Source organism: Gracilinanus agilis, chromosome 1 (genome assembly GCF_016433145.1).
Source record: "Gracilinanus agilis isolate LMUSP501 chromosome 1, AgileGrace, whole genome shotgun sequence".
Lineage (NCBI taxonomy): Eukaryota > Metazoa > Chordata > Mammalia > Didelphimorphia > Didelphidae > Gracilinanus > Gracilinanus agilis.
In genome coordinates, this window is record NC_058130.1 from 556216390 (window position 1) to 556229448 (window position 13059).

At 33.2% G+C, this 13059-nt stretch overlaps 1 protein-coding gene across 1 annotated transcript in view; it reads left to right on the forward strand.

Annotated features, from left to right (window-relative positions):
- VAPA (VAMP associated protein A) overlaps window positions 1–13059 on the forward strand; it is a 63199-nt gene that overhangs the window by 37508 nt on the left and 12632 nt on the right. Inside the window, exons 3-5 of the mRNA XM_044666871.1 lie at window positions 7343–7446; window positions 8185–8265; window positions 11455–11613. Of these exons, the coding sequence (XP_044522806.1) occupies window positions 7343–7446; window positions 8185–8265; window positions 11455–11613 (344 nt within the window). The remainder of the gene's footprint in view (window positions 1–7342; window positions 7447–8184; window positions 8266–11454; window positions 11614–13059) is intronic.

Below are 13059 nucleotides of genomic sequence, written 5' to 3' on the forward strand. Positions count from 1 at the left end.
TTGTTAGTCTTGCCTTTTTTACTTTAGCTTAATAATAGATTCTGTTCTATATCCTTAAGTCTATGTGTGTATCTTTCTGTTTGATCTACTCTCTTTTAAACAACATATTGTTTTGGCTTCTATTCCATTCTGTTCTCTCCTTCCATTTAATGAATGATTTCCTCCCAGCCACATTTTTAGTTATATTTTACTATGTATTTCCCTTCATCCTATTTTCTTCTGTTTGTCTTTCTCACTTGATTTTTATCCTGTCCCTCCTCAAAATTCTGTTTAGCTTCTGATTACTGTCTCCTTTTAATCTGCCTGCCCCTTTTATTTTTTCCTCTTCTCCTCTCTTTCCCTTCTATATCTTCTTTGGAGAAGATAGATTTCTGTATCCAGATGAGTTTATGTATATATAAATGACCAATTCTGATTCAAGTGAGATTCAAGCATTGTCTGCCATCCCTTCTACAGTAAAAGCTCTTCCTTACATGCCTTTTTTTATGTGAGATAATTTCCCCCATTCTGCTACTTCCTTCCCCTTTCTCCTGGTGCATCCCCCTCTCTTTTGGAGGGGTATCCCAAACTTACTGACTCATACCTATGCCCTTTTTCTGTGTTGACAGCTTCTAACAGCTTCAATAATGGTAAATGTCTTAAGAGTAAATTGTATCATTTTCCCATTTAGGAATTTAAACAGTTTAACTTTATTGAGTTTCTTATCATTTCTTCTTCATGTTTCTCTTGGATTTGAATGTTAGATTCTTTATTGAGCTCTGGCCTTTTCAACAGGAAAACTTGAAAGCTGTCCTCTCTTGTTATCAGTTTTTGTCCCTGAAAGATTCATATTCAATTTTGTTGGGATCTTTTGCCTTATGAAATATATTCCAAGCCCTCTGCTCCTTTAATGTGGAAACTTTCCTAAATCTTGTGTGATTTTGACTGTGGCTCTGCTTTATTTTAATTGTTTGTTTCTGTCTGCTTGCATTATTTTCTCCTTTACCTGAGAGCTCTGGAATATGGTTATTATATCTCTGGGAGTTTCCATTTGGGGATTTCTTTTAGGAGGTGGTAGGTAGATTCTTTCAATTTCTACTTTATCCTCTGGATCTAACATAGTGGGTCAATTTTCTAGTAATTTCTTAAAATATTATGTCTAGGTTCTTTTTTTGATCCTGGTTTTCAGGTAGGCCAATCCTGAATTCTCCCTCTTCAGTGTTTTCCAGGTCAGTAATGATTCTGATGAAATATTTTACATTTTCTTCTAAATTTTTTTTCATTCTTTTGACTCTTACTGTTTCTTGATGTCTCGTACACACATTAGCTTCTACTTGCCCAGTTAAGATTTTTTTTAAAAAGAATGATTTTCTTTGGTGAGCTTTTGTGCCTCTTTTTCCTGTTGGCCAATTCTGCTTTTTAAGGAGTTATCTTTTCAATGCCTTTTTATACCTCTTTTACAATAGGTCAGTTTTATTTTTTAAGTTTCTTTTTTTGTCTTCAGTATTTTTTGTGCCTTTTACCAAGCTGTTAATTATTTTTTCATATTTTTCTTGTATCACTCTTCATTTCTTTTCCAAATTATTTCTCTACTACTTTTCTTTTAAACTCTTCCAGGAATTATTGGTGGGCTTGATATCAGTTAGAATTTTCCTGCTTTGTTTATACTTTTATACTTTTTTCACATTGTCTTCTGAGTTTGTGTCTTTTGTTTTTCCTGTCACTGATGTAGGTTTTTATGGTCAAGTTCTTTTTTTGTTGTTTGCTCATTTTTCCACCCTATTTCGTATTGTGCCAGACTTTTGACTTTGTTGTGTTGATGTTTTCAGAGCTAGTTCTGGGGAGATTTGCAAGTTTTCAGTGCTTCTGAGGTTTCGTGATATTGAGGGGTGTTGTCATTGTCCTGGTCTGAGCTCTGTTCTTTACCCAGTAGGGGTCCCTGGTCTTTTGTAACCACAAGTACTGGCATTCCTCTTGTCCTTAGAACTGTGATTAGAATCCTTACTCCCTTGTGGCTGACCACAAGTGCTCCTCTCTGATTGGGAACAGTGACCCAGAACTGTCGATGGGCAATTGCGAGATAGCTCCAGGTGCACTCAGTGCCAGCAAAGGATCCCCCTTAACCTCTTTATGACCAGTTTTCTGACACTCCATTACTATTTCTGGGGTGAGAGCTACTGAAGGTGCAGTTGCTTCTTATTGTCATTGCTTCCAGGGCCTGCTGGTGCTGCTATGTGTAGGTACAGTCATGGTCGGGGCCATCCTGGTGTCACAGTCCTCTCCTGACCTCCTAAGTTGTTTTAAGCTAAAAAAAATGTCTTACCCTGACCTTTTGTTAACTGTGCTGCTCCAAATTATTTTAAAGTTGTTTAGAGGGGAATGTTGGGAGATTCAACTGGGTGGCTGTCTTTCCTTACCATCTTGGCTTTCAGTGGGATTAAAATCAAGCAAAATTTCTATACCACTGAAGCAAATCCATCTCTAGAACAAATTTATGATTTATGGTACCAGGCCATGTTAGCAGTATTCCAACTCCATTTGTGAATTTCTGTAATTCTGGAACAGTTTTACATTTCATTATATCAGTGTCATTTCATTTCCTGAGAAAGGATAAGACTTTTAGGGCTGTAAGTAATTTTTTAAAAGAAATCTTCAACTTTTTTTGAAGTGAATGCTTTGCAGTCTGAAGATGAGAAGATTATTTCTTTTGCAATGTTTAGATGTAGTCTGGATACTTCAACTTGCTCTTCTCATTCTTAACTCTTCTTTATGGCTTCTGACTTAATTAGTCAACTTAAACTGCTTTATCCGAAGTTACCAATTTATTTTTTAAAATAAATTTTTTTGCTGCCTGTTTTTTTTAACATCATCCAAATTTTCCCCAGTATTATTCTCCACCTGTCTCCCTAAGAATCATTTAATATAACATCACATATTTTTAAAGTAACATCAAATATTTTTAAAGCAAACAAAATAAAACAAAACACCTGAAAACTGATCCAAGTATCCAAAAAGTCTAAAAACATGTAATATGCCGGCCACACTTGTGGACTTCTGTCATGGAATGTCTTCTTTTTAGTCATCCTTGTTTTTTGTAACAGGACACTGAAAGGTTTTTTTTTGTTGTTGTTGTTTTACATTATTGGGTGATCATATTGTTTTTTCAACTCTGCTTACTGCACTCAGAATCATTTTATTTAGACCTCTTTTTATTATATTTGTCATTTCCTACAACATATTCCATTACATTCATGTACCATAATTTCTAGTGAAAGATATCCACTTGGTTCCAATTCTTTACTATCACAAAAAGTGCTGTTATATCTATTATATAAATATCTGAGTATTTTATTTTTAGTGGTCTCCTATGAGCATAGCAGTGGGGTCTTTGGTTCAATGATATGAATATTTTTGTCATTTTATTTAACTCCAAACTGCTTTTCAAAAACTTGTGTTACTTCACAGTTTCACAAGCAATGAACTAGTGTACCTATCTATCTTCCCATAACTTCTGCAGAGTTGATTATTCCTGTCTTTTGCTAACTTTGGCAATTTGCAGTGTTATGATTTACATTTCCTTCATTATCACCAGGAATCTTTTAATTGCCAAATTCAGCGACTTTTATAGTCATCATCCTTCTTGACTTTATTACAGTCTTTGAAACTGTTAATCACCTGATATGTTTCTTCTTTCTAGGGTTTTGAGACATAATTCTTTTTTTTAAAAAAAACCTTTACCTTCTGTCTTAGAATTGATATTAAAAGTTGGCTTAAAGGCAGAAGAGTGATAATGACTTGGCAGTTGTGGTTAAGTGACTTGCCCAGGGTTACATAGTTATAGGAAGTGTCTGAAGTCAAATTTGAACCCAGAACCTCCCAACCAAGCCCATCTATCTGTCTACTGAGCCATCTACCTGCCCTTGTCATCATTACTGGTTTTATTCTTACTTATCTAATTGCTTCTCAGTTTTCTTTCCTGGATCTTCATCCAGGTCATGCCCACTAATTGTACATATTCCTGAAGGCTCTGTCCTAGGACTCTTTCTTTTTTTGTCTTTCCTTTCTTTGGTTATATGGTAGATTCAATTATTATTTCTGTGTTCATGATTCTCAGGATCTACTTATCCAGTCCTAATCTCTTCTAATATCCTTTCTCACCATGATAACTTGAATTAGATGTCTTGTAGAAATCTTAAACTCATTCTTTTTCCTTCTTCCTAATTGAGCTATAACTGTGAAGGGCATACCACCCACCATCCTCCCCATAACTATTTTCAGAGATTGATCTTCCTAAGCTCAGGGCTGTCCATGTCACACTCCCTAACCCCTACTTCAATCCTGAGTGCTGTTCCAAGCCTTCATAAATTGCGTTTTTTTCTGGTTTCCTTGTAATAATGTGTTTTTTATTAAGAACACAACAAAAGAGAACAATGAAACACATTTGTATAGTATGAAATCCAGCTCAATCAAGTTTCATTTGGTCAAGTCAGATATTCTGAGGCATCTTGGTATCAAGTACACATAACCTGACATTGTTATCACAAAGTAAAGTCATATAAAAATTATTGCTTCTCCCAAGTAAATCACAGACCACTGTGTATATATTGAGCCTTGGTCTTGCATCATTAGAATGTCTTTTTTAATTAACCCCCTACCGGCTGTCTTAGAATCCAAGGCAGAGAGTGATGAGGGCTAGGCATTGAGGGTTTAAGTGATGTGCCCAGGGACACACATCTAGGTGATGTCTGGGGCCAAATTTGTACCTAGGTCTTCCTGTCTCTAAGCCTGACTTAATCCACTGAGCCACCTCACTGGTAATACTAGAATTTGATATCCCTCAAGCATTTCAATATGAACCTCTCCCAATCAATTCTAGCTTTCTCTTCAACCTTACCTCTTTTCCTGGCTTCTATTGTTCTTTTGTGTGCATCACTATCCTTCAAGTCACCTGATTGTCATTCAATAAATATTTATTAAGCTTCTACTCTTATACATTCTGCTAAATCCTGCAGTTGTAAAGAAAGATAAAAGACACTCTTTGCTCTCAAAAGAACTCGTGGTATAATGGGGGTGAAAACATGCAAAGAGCAATGTATGTTATTTATTGTATGTTCAGTATATGCTGAAAATAACTTGTTTCACAACCTTTGAGTCCTCTTTTTGAATACTTAAAGGGACTTTCAAAAGAGTAAAATGGGAAAATGTCCTATCAAAGACCAAAGAAATGAAAAATACTATTAATATAACTTTAAATTTAGTTTAATTATCTCATTTTTGGATAGTAATTAAAATTTTGTAGTATTTCTGATTGTCATGGTGTGAAGATTAAATCTTTTATTGTATAATACTCGCAATAAAAATACTTGAAAATGTGTTTCTGACATTTTATAAAAAGGAAACTAAAAGAGAAAACACCAGTATTTTCATACTGAATCCAGTGTTAATTTCTTTTGTCAGAATATAGTTGTCTGACTCTTAAAAAATTATTTAAACTTCTCAAGTATCTTCCCCATTTCATGTCTCACACTAGGGAAGACATCATTTGACAAAAAACATTCATACATACATAAATAGGTACATATAAAACTATGTCATATTTCTCTTTATCAGTTCTCTCTCTGGAGGTGGACATTCACAGTTATTCTTCATATATTTCTTTTGCTGTATACAATATTCTCTTGGTTCTGTTCATTTCATTCTTCATAATTTCATGTGGTTCTTTCCTTATCTTAAAAAAAATTAACCTGCTTGTCATTTCTTAGGGAATAGTAGTATTCTATCAATCATTTACCACAATTTGTTTAGGTATTCCCCAACTGATGAGAACATTCTTTTGATTTCCAATTCTTTGCCACTACAAAGAGAGCTGATGCTATAAATATTTTAGAACATATAGGTTCTTTTCCTTTTTCCCTAATCACCTTGGGAAAAGGCCTAATAATGTTATTGTTGACTTAAAGGATATATACACAGTTTTATAACTCTTTGGATATAATTCCAGATTTTTCTCCAAGGTAGGCTGTGGTGTAACCTGATGGCTTATCTGTTTCTCGATGATCAACATACAAATGCAAGTGCTTTCTCTACTGTGAGGCCAAAAAAATTTTTATTTTTTTATATCACTGGCTCTTAATAGATTTTTATTAGACATATTTTGTTGTTAGCTCTATTCTAGGATTATATCTTCTCTGAGGGTCTGGGCTTCAATGTTATTATTTTTTTACTTTGTAACTAATTTTTGTGGTATATAGTGTGGTGGCTATAAATGGGCTATTCTTTTCAATGTAAAGCTCTTCAGATTTATAAGGGCTGTGTGATAAAGAGAGCAACTACATTAGTCTTTGCACCAGGAAGACCTGTGTTCAAATGCAGATTAACTATGTAACCCAGGGGAAGACAGTTAACCTCTGAGTGCTATAGGCAACTCTCTTAAGATTATAAATAAAAGAAGTACCAATCTGCGCTGGTAGACTGAATTTCCTCACCTAAATTTTCCTATACCAATGAAATCTATTACATACTCCCTATCCCATGATTAAATTTGCAACACTCAAGGCAAATACATTTTTACTAGCCCTTGTTAGGTATACTCCTCTACCTGATAAAGGTAGATAACGTGTTTATTATGAAAGGGTTGGGAAAATAGTCAATTGTACACAGTTTATGACATATTCCTTCTTATACCACAAGGTGGCTCTAGAAGCCAATTTATTCAGAATATCTCAGCACATTTGTGGACAGGAGGTTGGGAAATATATTTGGTTATTGAGACATTTTCATTAGAATAGTGACTGTCTTAGAATTCTTTCAAGTGATTCTCTAACCAGATAGGTTTTTTTAAAGTACTAAAAATCTTTAAAATATTTTCTATTATACTGGAATTTTAAGATACATGGGGAAGGATTTATTTTACTAACTGAACACATCATTACAAAGCTAAGTGATTTACTTTTGGAGAAAAAATAGTATTTGATCAGGACCATCAAATATAGGGTCTTAGTTAATATTTAATTTTCACAAATGCTTATTATTAACTTAATTAAATGGAGACTAGGAGAAATAAGTTAAAATAAAAGCATGAAGTAGAATTTTGGAATTCTATCACAAAACTGAATTTTTGTTAGCTATATCATTACCCTTTAATTTTACTCGTCAGTTATTTTGTTTTTAATTAAAGATAAATTTTACTTAAGTGAAAATTGTTTTCTGAGGGGTGTTATTCAGTATGTTTAATATGAATATAGGAGTGTTTGACTTTTTATACCCTTCTTAATTATAAAACTATATCTAGGATGTATAGCATATATGAGTAAAATAAATTTAAATCAGAACACAGTATAATATACACCTTCTTCTTATTCAGTAATGCTACAGCCTTTTGACTACGATCCAAATGAGAAGAGTAAACACAAGTTTATGGTACAGACGATTTTTGCTCCAACAAACACTGCAGATATGGAGACTGTGGTGAGTAGATTTTGTAATGAATGCAGTTTTAGGAATCATTTAATTTGTGTTAAACATATGAGGCATTAAGAAATACTGTGCCTATTGTAGCCATTCCAGAGAGTTATTTTTAGAACTCCAGTGCTCACTACCATAAAATTTGTTTTAATGTCAAAAGATACTGCCAAGGGTCCCATTGAAATGTATAATTTTAACCTTTTCCTCTAAATACTGACTTTTTTATTTTTGTTGGCTATAGCAGTGTTCTAGTCATTTAGGTTCACAAGATAAAATTAATCCTCAGTTTTTCACTCTCTTCCACCTACACCTCCTTTAAGATCCTATAAGGTCTTGTCAACTTCACCTTTTCAACATCTCTCATATGTCCTACTTTGCACTCCCAAAGGTTTCCTTTATAGAGGACAAAAACTGAAAGTAGGCACATAGCACTTATGTCTGCTTATTTAACTTCAATCTTAGAATTGTGGGAACATTCAGGATATATACTCTATTTAAGGTTGCTCATAACAATTCACATGTTAACTACCTTAAAAGTTTTAAAACCTGTAATTTTCAATGAAAGAAAATATTGATTTTCTTGAACATAGTAAAATTTTGGTAAGCAAAGCAAAGGTCATTGTCTTCTTTTGGATGGAAGGGCAGCTTTAGTAAATAACTCCCAAACTTTTAAAACAGCAGATTTACATGTATTTTATATTACTTGAGAGATTATTGACATGTTATAATTTTTCTTTTTAGTGGAAAGAAGCAAAGCCTGATGAACTGATGGATTCTAAATTGAGATGCATATTTGAAATGCCCACTGAAAATGATAAATTGGTAAGTACATAATATAATTAGTAACATCATCATCTTCTAGATTTATCCAAGTAAGAGGATGTAGGTCTATTCTTTTCAATTTGCTTTTGCTTACTTATGCTGTGTTTGTATCTTGTGTTGGGAATGTGGGAGAGAGTATGGATGTGCATTTTTTATGTGTCCTTATATAATTTATATCTTGAACACTAGATATTTTCATTTTTAAAAAATATTGTATGCAATCAGAAGGAAAAAAAATACCCATCTCATCTTTAGTCCTGCAAAAGAAAATGCTCTGAAGAGTTTGTTTGAGTATTATAGTTTCACACTTTCACTGAAAGCTTCATATAAAAGAAAATAAACACTTTTGAACTCGTTGAATATAGTCATATGTATTATTGATTACTCTCAAAAAAAGAAATGAACTAGTTGAGTACTGTATATTTGTTTTCTCTCCCCAAATGCATTAGTGTCCTAAAAAAATAAAATAATTTATAGATGAACAGTTAAATATAAAAGAGTTGACTGTTTTAGAAATTGTAATCATTCTAGGAAAATTGTTAAAATTATTATCTGGTTTTAGGCATTAATATGGAGCCTTAAAGTTAGCATTTAATTTTCAAATGTTAAGCATGTAAAAAGGAAATAGTACCAGACTTGGAGTTGGGAGGTCCTGGATTCAGATGTGGTCTCAAGACACTTCCTAGCTGTGTAACCCTGGGCAAATCACTTAACCCCAGTTGCCTAGCCCTTACTGCCCTTTGCCTTGGAATCAATACTTATTTAAAAAAAGAACAAACAAAAAAACAACAAACCTCATATAAACTGTGTGAAGAGAATCCATTTCCCCCCTTTTTCTCCCCCCCCCAACCCCCAAGAAATCATGTACTGGGGTCATCCTACCTGTATCCCTGGACTGCTAGCTTTATGTCACATGATTGGATATCACATGAGAGTGCTGGAAACTTAGATTACTAGATTACGGGGGGCAGTGACCTAGGCACATGACCAGTGGTGGTGCTGGAGTGTGGCTGAGATAGTCACGTGGAGAGCACCCACTTGGTTAGAATAGAAATTTGCTTCAATCTATCTATCTGCCTTTTCTATTAAAATAAGTATTAATAAACTCTATGGAAATTAAGGACCAGAGAGTGTTAATTTAATTTAGTTTTTACAAACCTTGATTCTATCTTTTACCTTTTTTCAAAGATTTTTAAAAGAAACTACAGAAATACGTAGTAAAAATCTGTTTGGTTTCTAGCAATTCAGTTTTATGTCTCAGGTTAAAAAATCAACTAAAATATATTTTACATGTAGTGTAACCTCACTAATAAGATTATAAGATTTTTGAGAGCTTAAAAACTTCTATTTATGTCTTATATACTATTCAAATTCTTGATTATCACTGTCACAAGTTTAATTTTCTATATGTCTTTCTTTTGTCTTAATTTGTTCTACTTCAGGAAGTCAAGGAGGCTCAAGTTTCTTTTTAATTGCTATATTGTTCCTTGGGTTTTATTGCCAAGTTCCATTTGTTTGGAAAGAGCTTTTTAATAGAATTAACTTGGTTTGGACTTTGTAAAAGTGGTATTTTGCTATATAAGATTTTTCCCCTTTAATATTAGGATGTTTTGTTATCCCATTTTTTTAGCGAATGCAAAATTATAGAGTAGAAACCCTTCATAATTAGCTTTTCTGTTAAGATTTTACAGAACAAAATTTTTTATAGTTGAACTGGTAATGTTTATAGTTGCTACAATTTGTAGATTTTAAGCTGGAAGAAACCCTGGAGACTATCTAGTCTAAAACCTTTATTTTATAGTACAAGCTCTTCATTTTGAGGAAACTGAGGGCCAAAAAGGTTAAGTGATTTTTATAAGATCACACAGGTAGTAATTATCATAAGTAATATTTGAACCTAGGTTCTCTGAATTCAGTCAGTGCCTTTGTACCTATATTCATTATAGCAGTTGAAAAATAAAATTTTTTTAAGACTGTGTATTGGTTGAGGCTTAACTCCTAAAAAACCCAAATTGTGTAAAAGCAAGATATTTAATATTAATAAGACCGTTACTGTTAAGTTCATGTGGAGAATGTGGCTAGTTTGACCTATTATAGACAAAGATGCTGGATCCTTTAATAGCTTAGGTTGAAGTGAGTAAAGGAAATAAGGCCAGAAATGAGGGATTTACATAGAAATCTAGTTACTGTGTTTCAGGCTGTGATGTTCACTACATCATTGTGATCAGAGAACCTCATAGGTTAAAAACTAAATAACCCAAATCACATTCATTTAATATACTAACTCTAAGGGACACTTGAAATCATGTCCGATACCCTCATTTTATAGATGAGGGAATTTAGGCCTAGAAAGGTGAAATGTCTTAGTATAGTTTCAGGTAGTCACATCTATTACTGGAATGGTCTAGTATCTCTTTCCATTATAACATTGTCTGAATGCAAGGCTGCTTTAATTTCAACATTGCAAATATTATTAATGGGTGTTGAAAGAACTTGTTTCTCTCTTTCACCCATTGGATTTGAAGTTAGGAGGTAGTTCTAATTGTTATTCTCTCATGTAATAAAAAAATCTTGGCAACCTTAGCTTTAGTTTATTGATTTGTAAAATGAGAGATTTGGATTAGATAATCTCTTAAAGGTTGTTTCAATTCTGACTTCTAGCATCCCTTTAATTTTCTTATTTCAGACTATTTTTTGGCTTTATGTTGACAGTTATTTTTATACTCTTCCAAATTCTCTTTTAAAATTTACATCCTCCTATCTTACCCTAATTAATATAACTTTTTTTTGTACCTTCTTAAAATCTCTTAGTTATAGGGTAGGTATGGGGAATGATATGGAGACCTTAGGGGTAAGGAACCTCTATCCTCCAGAGCTTCATTTTAAGCTCCAGAATTGGGACAATTAGGCATCTCCTCCTCATCCCCCCCCCCAATTTTCTGACCCATTTCAGGTATTGTTTTTTGAGCACATCTTTTTCCCTCTGTTTTTAAAGTAGGACATTTATTTCCTTGTGGAAGTAACCTTAAACTCTTACAAATTTTTTATTTGGGGGTGTGGACATCATACTTGTTAATGATTTGAAAGTAATTTGATATATTTCAATTTGGGTATTTGTTTAAAAAAGCAAATAAAAATTTGTGACTTATAAGGAACTTAAATTTTAAACTATATTTGTGATATTTACAGCTTGATATGGAAAACAAAGCTGTTCCAGTGAATGCAAAACCAGATAAACAGTATAGTAGTACTTCACTCAATGATACTGAAACAAGAAAATTAATGGAAGAGTGTAAAAGACTTCAAGGAGAAATGATGAAATTAACAGAAGAAAATCGACACTTGAGGGTAAGTTTTAGATTTTAAAATAAGTTGTATGTAAGTTAACTGAAGTGAACACAAAATTAAGTCTTATTTAAGCCTGTAGTAAGTTTAACATAAATTTTTCAGTTTTGCTATTTTGAGTGTTAAGATTTCATAAGAGTTTTTGTTACTCTAATGATTCCATGAAAGATAGAATAATCTTCTAATTTGTTTTTGTTTTTATGGTACACTTTCACAGGATTCTCAGCAGTTTAAAATTGGGTACATCTTCATAATAATGAGATGGCTATAATTGGATCAAGGTTTCACATCCTGTTTTGCAGGACCTCTTATCTTAATGAACCATTTACTAAGAATCAAAAATTAGTCATGATCCTATAGGGTTTTGCACTCTAAAAATTTATTTGAGTAAGTCCTTCAGCAACATGTTTTTTATAAATTTGTTCTAAAAGTATGCTTTTACAGTCACAATAACAGGACTACAGTTAAGCCTGGATTTTGATACTCTGAAAGCCATGGCCATTTGTAGAAGAAGGTGATTTCAGTATTTTGTGCCATTAATAGGAGCTTACTTATGGTCTTTATTCCATGGTGCACTGGATGTAATAGGAATTTTTCAGTCAGGGATTGGTTGAATTAATTTTAAGGTTGATAATTATCTTTGCATTTTATAACTTAAAGCAGTAGAAAATTAAAAGTTAATTTACAAATTTACAAATGTAGAATTTAGAAGTAAAATGTTGAAATTAAAGTATATGGATTTAAATTGGTTCTTGTAACTGTGAACAGTAGCTCATTTATCTGTTGATAAATCATTTATCTCATTTTTAGAAGTATATGTGAGATAAATGAGTTCTTTTTATGATATATGCATGCAACTAAAACCATGCAGTTAATTAATGTGTAGATAAGGGAAATATAAGAACTTCAGGAGTACATGAGGCAGTACTATGTATGAGAAGGTGCTCTAGATATGGAATTGGAACTAACTTTGAGCCTATATCCTAGGCGGTTGACCATAGGCAAATCACTTAATCTTAGCTTCATCATTTGTAAATTGACTAAATGTCTTCCAAGATCGCCCCCCCCCCCCTTTTTTTGAGTATATCATCACCTTTCTAATAAATAGCTCATGTTCACATCCTTGAATCCTCCTTGATTAATGTTCCATTAAACTTTACTCCGTTTGTCTTGTCAGGTGCCCAGTATTATGGATACTAACATCATTGTAACTCCAGCACTCATTCCCATTCTATCCTCTCTACTTTCATAGCTGCTGCCACTCTATTTTAAGTCTGCATCACTTCACCCTGGATTGTTGCAGTAGATAACCTCCTTATTGCTTTCCTTGTTTCAGATCTCCCATACTTTACTGGGCACATTGATCTTATTCATTGTACCACCTTGTTGCCTGTGGTTATTTCAGTTAGCAACAACCTCCCCCCCCCCCCCCCCCCAAAAAAAAAGACA